Source organism: Ictalurus furcatus, chromosome 6, assembly GCF_023375685.1.
Source record: "Ictalurus furcatus strain D&B chromosome 6, Billie_1.0, whole genome shotgun sequence".
In the NCBI taxonomy this organism is placed as follows: Eukaryota; Metazoa; Chordata; class Actinopteri; order Siluriformes; family Ictaluridae; genus Ictalurus; species Ictalurus furcatus.
The window spans coordinates 2933482-2954505 of NC_071260.1; the positions used below are offsets into that span (position 1 = coordinate 2933482).

The 21024-nt window shown below is 43.5% G+C and overlaps 1 protein-coding gene across 1 annotated transcript in view; it reads left to right on the forward strand.

The window, feature by feature from the left end:
* Positions 1–21024, forward strand: part of LOC128608488 (receptor tyrosine-protein kinase erbB-4-like) — a 338895-nt gene that overhangs the window by 221718 nt on the left and 96153 nt on the right. Inside the window, exons 4-8 of the mRNA XM_053626224.1 lie at positions 7717–7842; positions 11793–11858; positions 17771–17889; positions 18763–18904; positions 20118–20231. Of these exons, the coding sequence (XP_053482199.1) occupies positions 7717–7842; positions 11793–11858; positions 17771–17889; positions 18763–18904; positions 20118–20231 (567 nt within the window). The remainder of the gene's footprint in view (positions 1–7716; positions 7843–11792; positions 11859–17770; positions 17890–18762; positions 18905–20117; positions 20232–21024) is intronic.

The window sequence follows — 21024 nt, forward strand, 5'->3', positions numbered from 1 at the left end:
CACCTACAAACAAGATACAAACTATGAACGACTCCTCACTTTTCGAATGTTTCAAGCACGAACATGGATGGCCTTACTGCATCAACATGAGGCACGGGTTTTCAATCCTGGTCCTGCAGAAGGTGAGATTTATATTCGTGGCAAGTTTACGTCAGTTTGATTCAGTGCAGGACCTCGAAAAACAAGCGTGAGAACTTTCTGCTGGATCTGGTGTTCTTTTATTTATCCAGGAGCAGAGTAAACCACACTGAATTAAAGTCGCACGACTACACCGATTTCTACACGCAGTAAATATTGATATATCTGAAGCTATTACCTATAATAGCTCAGACTCTATATCTAGACTCCCATATCCATGTCAGTTCCTATTAGTTACAGTCTAGTTGCTGAAGAATATACTTTAACTGAAAAATAACCCAAAGCTTTTTTAAAAAAAAAAACTCAAAACAGTTTAGTTGTTAGTAGGTTTAAACAGTTGCTGTGCCTCAGATTCAGTTTTCAGGCTTGGAAAGTCCAAACGTTATCGGAATATTTCTGCGTGGAAAGTTCCACGTACTCAGACTCGGGTTATACACCCCCTTAAGTTGATTTTCTGACTGCGCTGTTCATATGATGAAACTCACCTGCGTGCCGTTCACACTTCCGAGGTCGGAAGACTGTTCAATAGCGTCTAAAACCACGGCCTTTAAACGCGAGCAGCCCGTAGAATAGCACTTGATCCAGCTCTCCCTGTTCATTTGCATCTGATTATTATTATTATTATTATTTTTCTTTCAGATCCCAATAAAGAAGCCACGTGATACTACACCATGGTGATGAAATCGTAATTATATGCGTGAGGTGTAGTGTCACGGTTTGCAGCGTAAATGGAACGAGCGATCATCCACTCCGCTTACAGCTGGTTTTCATTTAATACGTTACGTTCACCTTTATTCGTTTAGGAGACGCTTTTATCCGAAGCGACTTACGAATGAGGAGATGCAAGCCAAGCGGAGAACGATACAAATCGTGCTACCGTACAAGATTTATTATCGAGTTCTAGAGAAGCAAAGGGCCCAGAGTCGAGGTGTAAGAGTCAGAGTAATTATTGTTATTTGTTTTTTTTTAAATAATGTTGAGTTGGCGTTTTAGGGGGTTAGTTAAGTGCTCACGGAAAAGGTGGGTCTTTAGCTGTTTATTGAAAATAGGTCCGGATTGAGGTCGGAAGTTCGTTCCACCACTGATGGACGGTTAGTCTGAAGGTTCTGGAAAGGGACCTTGAGCCACGGGAGCTTTCACCTACAATATAAACCTTCCCCAAGATAATCAGCGTCTCTGACTGAAGATGCCGTCTCCTACGATGTCCTCCTGTGCGAGTGCGAGTGCGAATGCGACTAGCTGCTAGTGGAATTAAACTGTTGAGATGACAGCACTGGCTATGCCACAAATCGACACACTACACTGTGTGTTCTAATTACTCAATATAAACACTACCACGAATGAGGTCAAATATTGCAGGTTATTGGTAGGGGATTCTGACAACAAGAAAGGAAAGGAGCTCCTTCTGTATTCACTTAAGCATTAGGCCGTTAGAAAGCGTAGCAGGGCGTTATGGGTAATTTATGCTCCTCTGGTGAATACGTCTTACTTACTGGCTGTGTAATATGTTGTGTGAGGTAGAGTTTAGTATCAGTGTTATATTAGTATTGGTGATCGCTCCCTCTGGGCAGGACACGATCTACCGGTTGTCTTTTACTTGACGTATTCCAAAGAGTGAGTGTGAGCGAGAAAGAGAGAGAGAGAGACAAACAAACACCAGATGAGAGCTAGGTAATGGTGGTTAGATCTGGGTTAGCCCAGAATGTCATTGTGTCTTGCTTATGTGTGTGTTTATCATTTTAATACTTTGCATCAGAGGCTATACATCTCACCCTGCTGATAATACGGCTTTCTTTCGTCCTTAAAACACGCACATTCACTCGTTCACATCTAGGGGCGATTTAAAGTCGCTCGTTATGTTTTGGGGAAGTGCGAGGAAACCAGAGAACCCTGATGAAAACCCATCGGAACGCAAGGAGGACACGTGAAACGACACGCAGACACTAACCGGGAACACTAGACTGTGAGTTCTGGATCCATGAGGCAGCAGCACAACCTCCTTTACCCTTGTGCCGTCCAACATTGATGAACATTTTCTGACGAAGTTCCAAAACTTGATTTGCTCTCAATCAATCAAATGAATCTAAGAGCCAATTCTCTGATTCTCAACAGGACGTATACTCGGTAGCGCTACTAGAGGTTAGAATGACTCTCAAACAGAAGCCAACTATATGATAACTTGTTGGCATTAGGAAAGTGTTAGTGTTCGGTTCTGCATACTAGATGTAGTGCTAGATCAAGGCTACGACAGAGCAGAACACTTGGCTTTTATACCCTGGATATACTTTAAAACACCAAGCTATTGAGGACAGCTTGAGCAAAATGATGACTATTACCAAGAAAGCTAACTAGCTAATAGCATCATGTGCTCCAAACTGAGCGCCGACTCCTAGCTAGTTGCTTGTTTGCAAAAAAAATTCTATTTTTACTAGCTTTACGTTACATTATATCATAGCCGCCGGTCTTCGTTTCCCCCCGTACTTTCGAGAAATCAAGATGAACTTATGCAAGGACCAGATACTAGTGAGACAGCGCCACCTTCAGGGAGGTTCCTGGTATAGCGTTGTACATTAGCCATCCGCGGTTTTGGTGGAGTTCTGCACACTGAGATGAGATATTTTCCTGGACTTGGTGCTACCTTAAAGCAATTTCCTGCTTTGTCTGTCCTGTTGCTATGTCTCTAGACTCAAAGAGACGCATCACCCAAACCAGAGCTTGCATTAAGAAAAAGTATAATGAAAAGGAAGCGTTGATTCCAGCAACAGTGTGAGTAATTTAAACCATTATAAAAAATAAATAATGTGAGATGAGGTTTATAATATGGACCAAATAAACCAAACGTACCCAATTTTCAGCTACTCCCCCCCCCAAACATCTTAACTTTGGTTACAGTCTCAAACCGTCATTCGTTTTAAGATCCAAGTCCATTCATGAATCTGTTGGAGTCTGTAGCGTAGACAACAGCCTATAATCTAATCTAATATACAGGCAAGTAAAGCTCTTCTTTCGTTATTCTATCCATCAGTAAACTTAGTGTCTGAATGCTTGGGTTTTCTCTCAGCATAATAGAGTCGCGTAGAGTTCTCACCCTTTCAGCCATACAAAAGAGGCACTTGACGTTGCTGTGATGTTCAGTCATGATCTGTTTGGCCCATTTAGACATTTGTGATCGTTGTCTCTCTCTCTGATGTAAAGAGCAGAGAGCTAGTCGGCTCTAATTGGAAGCGAATGTGTGAGAAAGTGGTTGAGAGTGTGAACGAGAGAGAAAAATGTCACCCAGGGGACTTGTGATTGCTGCAGCTGATGCGTATTGAACGCGCTAATTGAGAGTTTTCCTCCTTTATTCTTCAGAAGGTTTAGATTAAAAACAACAACAACAAAAAAAAAAACAACAGATGGAAGGCCTTTTGACCTTTAATGCTGATGAATAGCCATTAACGCTTCACAGAAATGATGTAGAATGTACAGTCAAGCTAATTTATGGGCATAGTACATTCCCTGGCAATGTTTCTAGCGGTGGGTGTGCAGACAAATGGTCCTCAGAGTTTATCACAATGAAGAAAATGGTGCACTAGGTCGGTTTTATTGCGGGATCATTTTCCAGCATTTGCATGATGTGCAGAATGTCTCAATAAAGTAGCATTCGTTCATTAATCTTCAAAAAACCTTTTCATACTGGTTGGAGTCAATCTCAGGAATGCTGGTAATGAAACAGGAATAGACCCGGGATGGGACACCAGATTATTGCAGGCCGTTCACACCTATGGGCAGTTTAGCACAGCCAGTCCATCGATTGGTGTGCTTTTGGGGCGGCTGTGGCTCAGGAGGTAGAGCGGGTTGTCCGCTAATCGTACGGTTGGCGGTTCGATTCCTGGCCCACATGACTCCATTTGTTTGAACCCCGTGTTGGGCGCCAAACCCAGCCACGGTTTTCGGATGAGCTAGTGCACTCTCAGTGCTGGTCCCAAGCCTGGATCAAATGCATCAGGTTTGTGTCCGGAAGTGCACCCGGCGTAAAACCTTTGCCAAATCAAATATGTGGATCAGATTTTCATAATGGAGACGGATGATCCGCCGAGGCGAGCCGAAAAAAAAGAAGATTGTTTTGCATTTCCATATTAGCTCAATTTATGGTTTTCAACGGACTAGAAGTCCATTTTTATCAAAGAGGTCTCTTTTAAAAGTTCCCTTTTAGGGAAATTTACTTCCATAAATTCAGTTCTGTCATTTATCTGTGCATCTCAGCAGCCCTGAAAATGTAAAGAACCATTATCCTCACTGCGTTTCCCAGTATGTACATAACAGACCACTCGAATGTGAAGAAGAAAAGATTCTCCCAGCATGCAGTGCGCTGTGTGTTTATACCTGGCTGGTGAATGTCAGTAAAGCTGCAGTGTTGTTGAAGCACTTTGATCACCCTCAGTAGAACATGCTCATAGATAACCTTCAGTGTCAAACTTTGTAACTATAAAATCACAAGCTATTGCTTTTCTGTCCGCGTTATCGTTAAGCCTAAGGGCCCTGAAAGTTCACAATAATGTTTTCTCTGAATTTAACCTCATAAGACGAGCTGTTTCATCAGCCAGACTGAATCCCTGTTGTCTTTAGAGTATTTAGAGCATTTAGAGCATCGCTCCTTCTCGAAATGTCTTTCTGTGAGAGAAATGTTAGGAGTTATTAACAAACTAAAGAGATGAATTTGTGGACTGTTTCCTTTCATTTTTAGTCTGCTATGCACATTTGGAGAAAATATGGGAAAGATATAACCGTTACTGATATCCCTGTTGTCTTTGGAGTATTTAGAGCATCGCTCTTTCTCTAAATGTCCTGTGAATAGAATCGTTATTACGAGTTTGCTGCTGCTGCTGCTGTTCTAGTCAGGAAAGGAAAAGGATAAACATTGCGGAAAGGAAAGGAATAAACATGTGGGAAAGGAACGGGAAGGAGTAAACATGTGGGAAAGGAAAGGAAAGGAATAAACATGTGGGAAAGGAACAGAAAGGAATAAACATGTGGGAAAGGAATGGAACGGAATAAACATGTGGGAAAGGAATAAACGTGGGAATGGAACGGAATAAACATGTGGGAAAGGAACGGAAAGGAATAAACATGTGGGAAAGGAATAAACATGTGGGAATGTAACGGAATAAACATGTGGGAAAGGAAAGGAATAAACATGTGGGAAAGGAAAGGAATAAACATGTGGGGAAGGAAAGGAATAAACATGTGGGGAAGGAAAGGAATAAACATGTGGGGAAGGAAAGGAATAAACATGAGGGAAAGGAAAGGAATAAACATGTGGGAAAGGAATAAACATGTGGGAAAGGAAAGGAATAAACGTGGGAAAGGAAAGGAATAAACATGTGGGAAAGGAAAGGAATAAACATGTGGGAAGAGAATAAACATGTGGGAAAGGAATAAACATGTGGGAAAGGAATAAACATGAGAGAAAGGAAAGGAATAAACATGGGAAAGGAATAAACATGTGGGGAAGGAATAAACATGAGGGAAAGGAAAGGAATAAACATGTGGGAAAGGAATAAACATGTGGGGCAGGAAAGGAATAAACATGTGGGAAAGGAATAAACGTGGGGAAGGAAAGGAATAAACATGTGGGAAAGGAATAAACATGTGGGAAAGGAATAAACATGTGGGGAAGGAAAGGAATAAACATGTGGGAAAGGAATAAACATGTGGGGAAGGAAAGGAATAAACATGTGGGAAAGGAATAAACATTTGGGAAAGGAAAGGAATAAACATGTGGGGAAGGAAAGGAATAAACATGTGGGAAAGGAATAAACATTTGGGAAAGGAAAGGAATAAACATGGGGGAAGGAATAAACGTGGGGAAGGAAAGGAATAAACATGTGGGAAAGGAATAAACATGTGGGGAAGGAAAGGAATAAACATGTGGGAAAGGAATAAACATTTGGGAAAGGAAAGGAATAAACATGGGGGAAGGAATAAACGTGGGGAAGGAAAGGAATAAACATGTGGGGAAGGAAAGGAAAGGAATAAACGTGGGAAAGGAATAAACATGAGGGAAAGGAAAGGAATAAACATGGGGGAAGGAAAGAAAAGAGAAACAATGGAATGTAAAGGGAAAGGAATGATGAGGAATGGTTTGCTTTAATGGATTTACTGTCAGTGGTCAGACTGTCCCAGTGAGTGTCATGGACTAAAGAACTAAATATCTGTTGATTGACAGCTTTGTGGCCGTCCTTTGGTGATCAGGGAACGACACAATATCACTGCTTCCTGTAGCACAATTTAATCAAGCTTTTGTTGGACTATTATCAGCTTATGTGTTCATGAACAGGTCTCATCTGTTTCACCAGCTAATCTCCTTCTGGAGAGGCAGAGAATTCCAACCCAGTAAATAATGTTAATCTGACATAAGCTCTCTACCCCTTCTTTTTCTCGACAGAAGTGCGGATTAGCCTCCCTCCCAAACAGTTTTCAGAGAATCGCCAAGGTAATAACGTGCCATGTCGTGTGCTGGCTCAGACCTGAGACGTCTCGTTGTTCAGCTGATTGGATGGTGGGGAAAAAAAATGAATTTGCCTGTATATTCAGTGACCCATGTGACACTGCGCGGTGCGTATTAGCGACCGGGAAAGCCCATGCCATCTCTCAGAAGATGAAATATTAAATTACAAACTTGTTAGCGTGGTTATCCTGGAATGGATTTGGCATTGACGGAGAAATGTAATTATTTCTGCCTCTCGCTTTGCTTCTTTCATCCAAAGATTAATGTTATTAATAATAGCAATATCCGCAGGATTTGTCCGGTCTCTTAAATAAACATGATAGAGTCATAAAGATCGTGTGGCTCAGACCAGGATGCGGCTTTTCATTCTACAGAGCTAGATCGTCCCGGACATGTGAGCCATTAACGGGTGACATCAATTACGTAAGGAATAAAACACTTCAGGGTGTGCTGTTGTAGGAAATTAAGCAATGATGGGATGGGATGATGTCATCAGGCAGAGTTACTGTTGATTATTTTCCAATAACAGCATGTTTTCCTTCCATCCATCCATCCATCCATCCATCTTCTATACCGCTTTATCCTTTTCAGGGTCACGGGGAAACCTGGAGTCTATCCCAGGGAGCATGGGGCACAAGGCGGGGTACACCCTGGACAGGGTGCCAGGCCATCTCAGGGCACAATCACACACCCATTCATACACTACAGACACTTTAGACACGCCAATCAGTCTACCATGCATGTCTTTGGACTGGGGGAGGAAACCGGAGTACCCGGAGGAAACCCCCGCAGCACGGGGAGAACATGCAAACTCCGCACACACAGGGCCACGGTGGGAATCGAACCCCCGACCCTGGAGGTGTGAGGCTAGCATTTTTTCTTTAAGTTCTCCATCTTGAAGTCTTTCCCGTGTCGGAAAACTCAACTTATGGCTTTTCAACTGACCGTTACAAAGTACTGACACTGGAGACTCCTTCCATAAATGCTAAATCAACATCTCCTAATATTAAGTACGTTAATACAAACCTGTGTTTCGCTCACATGATGTAAGTGTTGTATTCCCTCTGTTTGTTATCTCCTTCTATTAGAAATTCTGCACGGAGGTGTGTATGTGGACCAGAATAAGTTGCTGTGCCATGCTGACACCATCCACTGGCAGGATATCGTGAAGAACACTGATCACCTGGTGGTTCCATCCAACAGCAGCAGCTCTTGTGAGGACCATTCGATTTTTTTTTATTATTATTATTCTAAAGATTTCATTTCAGCTCGATAAGATTCTGCTCAAGGGTGTAAATCTTGTTAAGTACTGCATTCCTCATGTGAAAATAAGAACTAATTATCCCCCAATCACAGCCTGTAACGATGTAGAGAGATGTAGTATTAGGCATTGTTTTGTCCAACTCTTTGGTGTGGGTTTTAATGAGCAACAACAGCTCAATTCTTGCGTGATACTTCTGTAGTAAACATTTTAACGACCAAATGGAGGGAAATGATTTCTCAGAATCGCCTGCCGTTATTGGATTGGCCCGGCGTTACCTTCCTACATCAGAGAGTATCGGTCTGGGGCGTCTTCTGAACAGGTCGGCAGTGCGTGTTCAATCCACTTGCCGCCTTCTTCAATCGCTTTGATCTGACTTTTCCTTCACGGCAAAAGAGCACGGCTGTACAAGCACGTAATCCACAGTGGAAGCGTAATCTGTTGTTTTCTTGGGCTTTCTTCAGATCTAAAACAATGACTAGGAATAAGAGAGGCTCTTTTATTTATTTATTTATTTATTTATTTATCAAAGTCAAATATACTAAGCCGTCATTTTTATGGCTCCTGCTTCTCTGAGCCAGTCATTTGTTTTCATCTTTTGGTCCTTTAGTTGAAAGTTGAAAGCTATTGATGGCGTACAAAGAAAATGGAAATATTGCTTTAAATGTAATGTGGTTCTCGATGGGAACGTTGTTAAGCCGATCTCTATCCGGTGCAGTTGCAAGGGCGAGACGCTACACATGAATGAGAATTTGAGGAAAACACTTTAAACGATGTACCACTTTAGTGAACGAAAAACTTCAGGGCCTGAAAACACAGTAAATGGGGTGATGTTGAAATATTAGTTGTTCCCGTGAGATCTGATGTTCGGGTGCTTGCTGCGCTGATGTCGCAGGTGGACGTTGTTATTGCTAGTGCGGTTACGGTGGCGTTTCATAGGAATTTAATATCGCAAGACATCGGGGTCAGGTTTCTCCGTCACCTTCTGAAAAAGGAAAAAAAAACAAAACGAGCGAGTGCTTTCCAGTGATGTTCGATGCCATACTAATGAGAAATCCAGTGTAGAGATAATGGAGACACTGACTCAGTGGAAGTCCCATAATGCAATGGAATGCAACTCTATGACACGATTAATTACGCTGAGTTTCAACATAGGCGTATAACATGAGTTTAACATAGGTGTATAACGTTAACCGTGTTAGAGCCAGCTACATGGAATAAAAGTGAATGGAATAGACTATGAGTATGGTAAATAAAAACAAATATAGGTATAGGAACAATTTTGAACAGTGTACTCAGGCCTCGGTCTTTCATGAATCGTCCATGAGTGCTTTATAAAGGACCCATGCAATATGTTCTACTGTGCTCGTTCCCTAGGTAGGAGTGTACCACAATTCAGACTATCTGTAACTGTGTTTGGATTTAAAGTGACCTGATGTGGGCGTGGCCTAAGCAATGTCCCCGGAAACACTGGAGAAATCCGAAGAATGGTGTGCGAATCCTGCTTCTGACAGTTCCTCGGCCTCAGCTACATCGCTCCAGTCTATTATTGGTCTCAACTGGTGATGTGCAAAAGACTGCTCTTTAAATAGCTTTGTTATTCTGAATCATATATTCCCCGTTCGGTTACGTCCCTACCCCACTAGCTACTCTCCCAGTCCTGCCTCTTCAAACAACTCGACTCGAAAGTGAATAGAACGAGCGATCGAAAGACCGAAGAAACCTCATCGAACTCTCAAACGGACGGGTCAACGAGTTTTAGGAGAAAACTAGTGAATCAAAGAAGGATATAAGAGAGGAAGCACTCTGCCGAGACACAGAGAGACTCGGCGAGACTGTGAGAGAGAGTAGAGAGACTACCATTGGTGTAATTGCTCTTAAGTGAAGTGGTCCGGGGACGGAGGTCGACACTTCACCGCTCACTAATCTCCCACTGTAATTACCCACGAGTCAATTAAAGCCAGGAGGTAAAGCAGGCCGTACCGAAAAGTGCGTGTGTGTGTGTGTGTGTGAGCGAGGACACCAAATCGAGAGTGCGACACTAGTCTTGGTTCTCTGGTGCAGTCGGAGGAGGTCAGCATCACCGGCGAGTCAATCAAAAAGAGCTTAGTGTCTGACCGAGCCATCGCGGTCTCCTCTAACCCACCCGCGCGGTCTCACAGAGACGGAAATCTGCCCGACTTTCTTCTCAGCCGGCATTAAAACCCCCAGATCAAGATTCTGAGCACTGATTATCAGTGGGGCGGGTACGCGTCTTCAGAAGAACCTGGCCGAGCGCCGTTTCCTGGTGTAGAGCAGGTTTTCGCTTCTCGCTAATTGGGGTTTGGTTTGACGGTTACTGTGAATGCGCGTAAGCCTCGGAAGTGTTTTTCACAGCTTGCAGAGGAGATATGAGATCGTTATTGCAGACAGATTGCAGTCGTCCATGATGACGGTTATGGACATCGTGGACTGTAGTTTGTGTATGTCATTCTTGTAACCAGAGGGCTCTCAAATTCCCTGTCACGGCATTGCGGTACTGTGATCGAGATCGTTATCCACTACGATCGACACGGTCGTCATTGTTATTCAGCGATTATTGTGTACTCGACCGGTGACTTCTGTCCCGGCTCGAATGACGTTAACCAATACGTTGTATTCACATTCACCTGGGACGGATGTTTTATACTCATAAACAAAAAGGAAGGAAGGAAAGGAACAAAGGTAAGAAAGCAGGAAAGAGAGAGAAGAGGGAAGGAAGGAAAGAAAGTAATGAAAGAAGGAAAGGGTGAAAGAAAAAAAGAGGGATGGAAGGAAGGAAGGAAAGAATAGAGGAAGGAAGGAAGGAAGGAAGGAAAGAGAGAAGATGGATGAAAGGAAGGAAGAAATGAAGGAAAGAAAGCAGGGAGGAAATGGGGGAAGGAATGAAATAAAGAAGGAAAGAGAGAAGGAGAAGGAATGGTGAAAGGAACACAAGAAATAAAGGAAGGAAAGACAGAGGGAAGAAGGAAGAAAGGATGGGAAGAGAGAAGAAAGGAACGAAAGAAGGAAATGGTGAAAGAAAGAGGGGCGGAAGGAAAGAGAGAAGATGGATGGATGGATGGAGGGAAGGAAATCGAGAAAGAAAGAATGACAGAGATGATGGATGGATGGATGGAAGGAAGGAAGGAAAGAGAGAAGGGAATAAAGAGAGAAGAAAGAAAGATGGATGGTAGGAAGGAAAGAAATAACGAAAGAACAAAAGAGAGAAGATGGATGGATGGATGGAGGGAAGGAAGAAAGGAAGGAGTAAAGAGTGAAGAAAGAAAGATGGATGGAAGGAAGGGAGGGAGGAGAAGAGGGAAGGAAGAAAGGAAAGAAAGAAGGGAGTAAAGAGCGAAGAAAAAGATGGATGGAAGGAAGGGAGGGAGGAGAAGAGGGAAGGAAGGGAGGGAGGAGAAGAAGGAAGGAAGAAAGGAAAGAAAGAAGGGAGTAAAGAGCGAAGAAAAAGATGGATGGAAGGAAGGGAGGAAGGAGAAGAGGGAAGGAAGGAAACAAGGAAAGAAGGAAGGAAGAAAGGAAGGAAAGAAAGAAGGGAGTAAAGAGCGAAGAAAGAAAGATGGATGGAAGGAAGGAGAAGAGGGAAGGAAGGAAACAGAGAAAGACGGAAGGAAGGAAGGAAGGAATGAGAGACTATGGATGAAAGGAAGGAAAGAGAAGAAAGAAAGAAGGAATGAAAGAAAGGAATTTGTAGTTGTTTACGTCCCTGTAGTAAAGAAAGGTTCCCTAATGTGCTTAATCCTTTTTCCTCTTAATCACAACTGATTTTGGGTTCTTTACTGAACTGATGAACATTATGGACATTTAAAGACATTAAGTGTGTGTGTGTGTGTGTGTGTGTGTGTGTGTGTGTGTGTGTGTGTGTGTAAATATTTTCATTTCCAGGTCAGAGGTGCCATCGTGCCTGCAACGGCCGCTGCTGGGGTCCAAAAGAGAGCCAGTGTCAGAGCTGTGAGTCTCCGTTACACCTCCTCTCCTAAACTCAGCTTCAAGTCTAACGTCTAACCCGCGTACGTCACTGTGTCACGTGTCACCGTGTACGCGGAGCAGGTTCGGTTTAACGCAACATCCTGCCAGGAAATAACCGGAGCGGTCTGACACAGGAGCGGGAAAAACACACAACACGAACAGGGATCTCTTCTTTATCCTAAAAGCAGCAGTATGGTTGAGTGTACAGCGTGTAATACACTTCAAGTGCGTTTTGCTCTGAAACAAACCCCTGCCGCGGTGCTTCCCTTCGCCCGGGACAAGTGTTCATCACCGCGCTACTTTCGTCCCATTAAAATCCCAGCAATCGATGGCTCGAAATCGAAAATCTGGCAGCTGCACATATTCTTAATCAAGTCCAGCTATGAGCGTAGCAATCGAACGCACGAGAACTTGAACAAACTCCGTTCAAGTAAAGGACGGAACATGTGTTTTGTTTTACTTTCTTTCCTTCTAAAACCCGCCCTAATTAATCAAACCGTCCCGTCTACGTCCTCCATGTCTCGTCTTTATTTTACAGATGTCTCTTTCATTTCACGCTGTGCTTTCCTCCATCTGGAAATGTTCATTTCTTCTGTGTAGATATCATTTTCCACCTGACACCTTTCTCTCTCTCTCTCTCTCTCGGTTCCCAATCCCCCCCCCCTTGTCTCACTTTGTCTTTTGCTCTGTTTTGTGCCTTTAGTTCTGTCGTGTGTCTCGAGCAGCTTTTAGAGAGGGTCTGTTACTGTAATTTTGTCAGTCGTGTCAGACGGCCGCCTCACGAATGCCGCTGTTTGGCGGTCTCTTTCTTTTTCGTTTACTTAACCCCCGCAGAATACAAAACCCCAACGTATTTACGTCGCCCGCACAATTCACCACCATCCCGCGTCGTCCTAGACGCCTCTACGCAACTTCATCGACCTTTAGAACGGATTCCGTTGCGGTTTAATTGGCTTCGTATAGCGCGTTTAACGGCAGACATGACCGCAAAGCAGATTTCTAGAACAGTAAGGTAAACGGTTTGCTCTGACGTATTTAAAGGAGTAGGTGATGATGCTGACGAATGACGAATCGTGATGAGTCACGGGTCGATTCAAGGGGCGGGTTCGAGTCCGTGTCTTTTCTTACGCGTTGAATTCGGATGTCGTTTACTCCAGCGAATGAGATCAGACTCTACTCCCGTTGCTTGTTCGGATCTCTACAAATCGGCCATGAGATCAGGGTGTCTTCAAGAGCAGGTGCGCGTTCTCATTAAAGTCTGTGGTAACATACGCGAGGGTCTAAACCAGGAAATTGAGAACACGGAACTGAGGAATCGAACAGGCAGGATGAGACGGAGAGTTGTATAAATAGACACGCTAATTAAGAAGGAAACTGCAGACATATGGATGCGATCGAGAGGCGGGGAAATGACGAGACGAAGGGCGGGGGCGGAGACGAGACCGGGAAAGGAAAACGAACGACGTGACGATAAGAACGTGGGGGATGTGGACGAACGTTTCTAGAGACGATCATCACCGAGTTATTCATTTAGAGGGGGAAAAACTTTTCATTAGAAATTTCAATGAACGATGAAGCTGCTGGATTTAGTCAAATTTCATAATAATAATAATACTAGGTGGTAAGAAAAGGTTCAGCTCCTCCCCTTAACCTTCAAAACAATTTTATACGAATTGATTTATGTGAATTATTATAAATGAACAGTATTGGACCATATTAAGTACGGAATAAAACACCATGGGGGAAATAATCATCGACGTGGAGATGTGATGTCACCCAACACGAGGGTTTGTTTAAGTGTTTTATTACGGTCTCCGACGCCACGGCGACGTCCCGACGGTTCAGACTTGCCGTATTCAGGAACGACACGTCGTACTTTTTGTCCATTCGTTGTTGCGTCGAATGTTTCCGTTCCTGTTATCGCTTATGTAGCCACTGTAGACATTCATTTCCTCACTAGCCTCTCTTTGTTTTCCTGTCTTGAAGTTAATACGGTAAGAGAAAAAAACGAAACAGCAACAACACAAACCCGCAAAGGGCGAACTCGTTACAGCGTCAAGTCTGACTGTCAGAAAATAAACGCCTGCGTACAGAAAACCTCACCGTAGAAACAGTTTTGTGAAAATTGAATGGAAATTTATGTGAATGAGCTGTTACTATAGAAATGATAACGTATTAAAACAAGCTTATTATTATTATTATTAGTAGTAGTAGTAATAGAAGTAGTAGTAGAACTACCTCATGGCACATTTTAATGGGCACCTCGCCACTTTCTTGCACACTTGCACAATATCTAAGTATACACACACTTATTTTTTTGTGTAGATGACCCGTAGATTCCTTTTTTTCCCCTCACGGCGACATCTTATTGTATTTATGTTTCTCTTTCAATATTTGTCTTTCAATATTACTGTAATACTTCCCTCAGGATTAATACAGTTTCTCTCTGTCTGTGTCTGTTCATCCATCCATCTGTCTATCTATCCATCCACTCATCCACTCATCCATCTGTCTATCCATCCATCCGTCCATCCGTCTATCCATCTGTCTGTCTATCCATCCATCCGTCCGTCCGTCCATCTATCTGTCCATCCATCGGTCCGTCTATCTGTCCATCCATCTGTCTATCCATCCATCTGTCTATCTATCCATCCGTCCGTCCGTCTATCTATCCATCCATCCGTCTATCCATCCGTCTATCTATCCATCCATCTGTCCGTCTATCTATCCATCCGTCCGTCTATCTATCCGTCCATCCATCCATCCATCTGTCGGTCCATCCATCTATCCATCTGTCCATCCGTCTATCCGTCAATCCATCCGTCCATCCATCCGTCTATCCATCCGTCCATCTGTCTATCCATCCATCCATCTGTCTATCCATCCATCCATCCATTTATCTATCCATCTGTCTATCCATCCATCTGTCTGTCTATCCATCCATCCGTCCGTCTATCCATCCATCCATCTATCCATCCATCCATTTATCTATCTATCCATCCATCCATCCATGTCTATCCATCCATCCATCCACCCGTCTGTCTATCCATCCATCCATCCATCCATCTGTCTATCTATCTATCCATCCATTCATCCATCTATCTATCCATCTGTCTATCTATCCATGTCTATCCATCCATCTGTCTATCCATCCATCCATCCATCCGTCCATCCATCCATCTGTCTATCCATCCATCCATCTGTCTGTATATCTATCCATCCATCCATCCGTCTATCTGTCCATCTGTCTATCCATCCATCCGTCCGTCCGTCCGTCTATCTGTCCATCCATCGGTCCGTCTATCTGTCCATCCATCTGTCTATCTATCCATCCGTCCATCCGTCTATCTGTCCATCCCTCGGTCCGTCTATCTGTCCATCCATCTGTCTATCCATCCATCCATCTGTCTATCCATCCATCCATCCATTTATCTATCCATCCGTCTATCCATCCATCTGTCTATCCATCCATCCATTTATCTATCTATCCATCCATCCATCCACCCATCCATCCATCTGTCTATCTATCCATCCATTCATCCGTCTATCCATCCGTCTGTCTATCTATCCATCCATCCATCCATCTATCCATCCGTCTGTCTATCCATCCTTCCATCCATCCATCTATCCATCCGTCTGTCTATCTATCCATCCATCCATCTGTCTATCTATCCATGCATCCATCTGTCTATCTATCCATCCATCCATCTGTCTATCCATCCATCCATCCATCCATCCATCTAATACAACCCCTGTGATTTGCATCAACACTTTCTGACCAATTAGATTTGAGTATTGAGCAGCACTGTGGTATAAAGCACACATCCCGGCCTAAATTGCGACAACAAAATTAGTTTCAAATCTTTAAAAACACAGTAAGATTGTATTAATTCATAACTAAATCCCCTTTTTTTAATGATCGATCTCTGAGGCCGTTTTCTACAGAAGCCCTAAGCGGCCATGCATTATGCGTTTATCTTTCTTTGTTGTTTTCTCGTGATCTCGTCTTTCAGGCATTTAATCAAAAAACCCATTCAACAAACCCCACTGACTTCGGGACGATGGTTTGTCGAGTTACGTCGAAGAATCACGAGAAAATTAAGTCGAGATCACGAGAAAACAAGAAAGAAATCATTAATAATGCATGGCTACTTGGGGCTTCCATAGATTTCTGTTCGGACTAATTTATTATTCTTTATCTGAATAGTGGAGCGTTACTTGTCGTCCTTGGTGAATTGTTGTAGGAGAAAACCTGTGTGCTAATTTCACATGCAGTGTCAGTTTACAATCACTTTACAGAATTCAGCTGAGCAAACATGGACCAGAATCGTTGTTTTTTTTGGGGTTTTTCTTCCTTTTCTTTCTTTCTTCCCAAGCTCTTCTTCATGCGCATTAAAGTTTCTTGCCTGTTTCACACAGTGCATAGTAGATGAGGTGGAAAAGCAGACTGGCTTTTTTTTCTTCTTCTTCTTCTTTCCTTTTTTACAGGTGTTCTCATTTCCATTCTCTGCTACACACACACACGCACACAAAACACTTCAGAATTTGAACATGCATGCTGAAACACATGCTCCCACACATTGGAAGGTCACAGGGATTATCTATACGTGTGCATGCATACAGAGAAGGTAAACCCAGGAACAGAGGTACAGTACATATGATCTGGGACATCAGGGAGATTATCGGACCTCATAAAAACATGATAAATAAGCAGAAAATGGGGGCGGGGGGTGGGGTGGGGTGGACCCCTTAAGATAAACACCTGGAAGCACTGGTGGTTTCTCAAGTGTTGAATATTCATGTGAAATGATCTCTGTATATTTCAAATATTTAAACTCTAAATACGTCAGTCTCTCTGAAAGCACTCCTATTATGCTTTGTGATAACTTCGTGGTCCGAGACCTCCACTTTTATCTTTTAAAAGACACAGACGGTAATATTTCAGTAAGAGAAGCGTTAATCGTGGGCGTGACCAGTTTATGCATGCAAATGAACACTGACTGACATTTCCTACCGTCTGAACAATACGCATACCACTCGTGGGCACTAAATGTTTTAGGAATTATGTCTGTTTCTAGAGAATCAGATCATCCGAACTACGAGCGACGACTCTTTCGATCCGCAAACGACTCGCTGCGTCCGTGGGTCTGTCCGAGATTCTTCCTAGCGTGATGTCTTAATACGATGCATTGGATGTTTGCAGGATTCATGTATACGGAATTATTGCATAATTCTATTATGTATACTGTATTATATAATCCGTGTAACCAGCATATGAACTAGAATCGATCCAAACAGGGTCAAGGTCACAGCAAGGTCAAATGCCAGAAATGGTTTTTCCATCTATAGCTTCGTTACCGTTTGTAATGTTACGTACACGTTCATGCTCAGGAACTCGGCGCCCTTTTTTTTTTTTTTTGTCCAATGTCTTGAAAATTTTACATACTCCGTTATTAAGAAATTCAGAAAGACTAGAAGTGTCGCGGACCGACCGAGAAGAAGTCCACAGACCGAAAATGAACATCCACTGAGGAAGGCACGATCCACATGGCGCTAGCAAACTTGGTCCCCTATGTATGGGGACTTTTGGGACACCTTGTACTAAGAGAATCGACTAATTCCTGTTCACACTGGACTGGTTTATTAATAAAGTTGCGCAAAGACAAACCAGCTAGCTAACACCGTCACAGCATGCCCTGCAAAAAGTCACATGACCCACCGATAATCGCCTGATATCTTAATTCCTGCTTGCGAAGAATATATTGAGGTGAAACTGTGGTGTGTGACTGTTGCTTTAGAAATGGCCTTTTGTGATTTAGAAATGTTCAACCGACTTACTCTCGCCCCATATCTCTCTCTCTCTCTCTCTCTCTCTCTCTCTCTCTCTCACACAGTGACTAAGACGGTGTGCGCTGAACAATGTGATGGACGTTGTTTTGGTCCCTATGTCAGTGACTGCTGCCACAAGGAGTGTGCAGGAGGCTGCTCGGGTCCAAAAGACACCGAATGCGTTGTATGTACACGCACACATACGCACACATACGCACGTTCTATTAATAAGTACGTGCTTTTTATTTTGTGCCACACCTTGGACCCAGAGTCTCCTGGGATAGGCCCTGTGTAGGATAAGCGGTATGGACGGTGGGTGGATTTCAAAACAATAACTTAAACCACTGACGTTTAAAATGTATTACTTCGAGTGAAGCAGATTTATAAAGATTTGTAAAGTTACTCTTACTTAAATCTACTAAGGTAAGATTAACGAACACATTTTGTAAATGCCCTTTTGTTTATAACAATGTTTAAAAAATAAATAACATTTTTACAGCGCGACTGGAATTTAGGAGGCGTGTCACTCTGTGTAATCACCTGACTGCATTAATAATAAGAATAGGGGGCAGGGGTGGCTCGACGGTTGAGGCTCTGGGTTACTGATCGGAAGGTCGGGGGTTCAAGCCCCAGCGCTGCCAAGCTGCCACTGTTGGGCCCTTGAGCAAGGCCATTAACCCTCTCTGCACCAGGGGGCGCTGTATCATGTCTGACCCTAACTTCCTAACATGCCGGGGTATGCGAAGAAAAGAATTTCACTCTGCTGTAATGTATACGTGATTAATAAAGACTCGTTATCATTATCAATATACAGTCTGGGCTAGAAAGTTTCCACTGACCTATATTATTTGTAGAATATTATATAATACTCTACAAAAGTCAAATATAATCTGACGTAAGCCGTAACCCGTTATATACGAAACGGTTTTGTTTTGTTTTTTCCCTTGGAACCGAGCACATTTACATTGGCTGGTCCTATGCGCTATAGAAATGAAACCGTGTGACTAATTCTACTTTTAAAACTGTTTAATAGTGATTATATTTTGATCTATTCCAGGCGTGCACTAACTTTAATGACAGCGGGGCGTGTGTGACGCAGTGTCCTCAGCCCTTCGTCTACAACCCTACCACCTTCCAACTGGAACACAACCCTCGCGCCAAGTACACATACGGAGCCTTCTGCGTCAAGAAGTGCCCACGTAAGAGCGCACACACACACACACACACACGTGTCTCATCCAGCATTTGTGTGTGTTTAGGACATCTGCGACATGTGCTCTGTGAAACACTCCTTGCACTACAGATAAAATATCCTTTTCTACCTCAGGATATCAGGTTGAGGAAATATCAGCCACACCTCCATAAATCCTTGGTCAGATCATATCAGAAACGGATACCACTTTCTCTCTTAAAGATCTTCACACACACTTGAAAGATCCCCCAACCCCCCTCCAAGGTGTTTACACACTTAAGGTGTTTGTGCTTCACTTACAGTACCTACAGTAGTATTCGTGTCATATCGGCAAGTTCCGTACTAGTCAGCAGTAGGTCATGAGTTCAAATCCCACTGAACCAGGGGTGCGCAATCTTATCCGGAAAGTTCCGGTGTGGGTGCAGGTTCTCATTCCGACCGAGCAGAAGCCACACCCGAGTCTATTGAAAGCCAAGATCGACCGATTAAACCGGTGGAATCAGGTGCTTGGTTGGAATGAAAATCTGCACCCACACCGGCCCTTTCCGGATAAGATTGGACACCCCTGCGCTAAATCAATACTGTCTGACCAATCAGATTTGAGAATTCGACAGCACTTGTGGTATAAATATACCACGTGTCACTATATCCATCGCTCATTTATCATTTCTTTTAGAAATAACGTTCGGAGAGAAGTTGGAACTTCATATTTCCAGGTACCGCTGTACGCTCCCGTAGCCTGTAGCGTCCGGTATGTTGTTTGTGTACTATTTTAAAACCACTCCTTCACTTCCTGTGTGGGTGTTGCTAAGAAGGTGAGGCTAAGATTAGCGTGAGGTGTGAGACTGAGACAGATAGTGCAGGAGGCCTGTTCTCCTCCCTGCTGGATTTTCTCTCAGCAGCATGGCGATCATCCCGTGATGAAGGGCTTTAGCGTTGAGCGAGTCGTTCTCCTGTAGCTGACTCACCGCGGCTCAGTGCGAGGCTGCTGATGTTTATCCGCCCGTCCCGCCGACATGCCCATGCGGCTCTCGCGCTGAAGATTTGTCTAGACGTATACTGAGAAATCGCGGGACCACTTTATGACGAGCAACGCTCGCAGTTTATGTAGATTAGACAGCGTCCGTGTGGTTCGATGAAAAATTTCCGCTTGCTGTGTTATTTATTTATTTATTTTACACGTGGTGCATGTGACTACACTTTCTGTGTCGGTCTGGCAGATAACTTTGTGGTGGATCACAGCTCGTGTGTCCGTGCGTGTCCCAGCAACAAGATGGAAGTGGAAGAGAACAAGATAAAAATGTGCATTCCCTGCACTGACATATGCCCCAAAGGTACCCACCTACACCTACTGTATAACACACGATCTAACCATTCGGTTAACCTACCTACCCATCCCCCGGTTGTCCACTCACACCTATAACACACAATCAAACCATTTCAGTTACCCTAAAATCTGCCCCAAAGGTACCCATCCTCACCTATCACACTCTATCTAACCAGTCATTTAACCTAAAATCTGCCCCCAGGTTGTCCACTCACACCTATAACATACTGTCCAATCATTCCGTTAACCTAAAATCTGCCCCAAAGGTACCCACCCGCACCTATAACACACTATCTAACCATTCAGTTAACCTAAAAACTGCCCCAAAGGTACCCATCCGCACCTATCACACACTGTCTAACCATTCAGTTAACCTAAAAACTGCCCCAAAGGTACCCATCCGCACCTATAACTCATTAACCATTCAGTTAACCTAAGATCTGCCCCAAAGGTACCCATCCGCACCTATCACACACTATCTAACCATTCTGTTAACCTAAGATCTGCCCCAAAGGTACCCATCCGCACCTATAACTCATTAACCATTCTGTTAACCTAAGATCTGCCCCAAAGGTACCCATCCGCACCTATAACACACTATCTAACCATTCAGTTAACCTAAGATCTGCCCCAAAGGTACCCATCCGCACCTATCACACACTATCTAACCATTCAGTTAACCTAAAAACTGCCCCAAAGGTACCCACCTGCACCTATAACACACTATCTAACCATTCAGTTAACCTAAGATCTGCCCCAAAGGTACCCACCTGCACCTATAACACACTATCTAACCATTC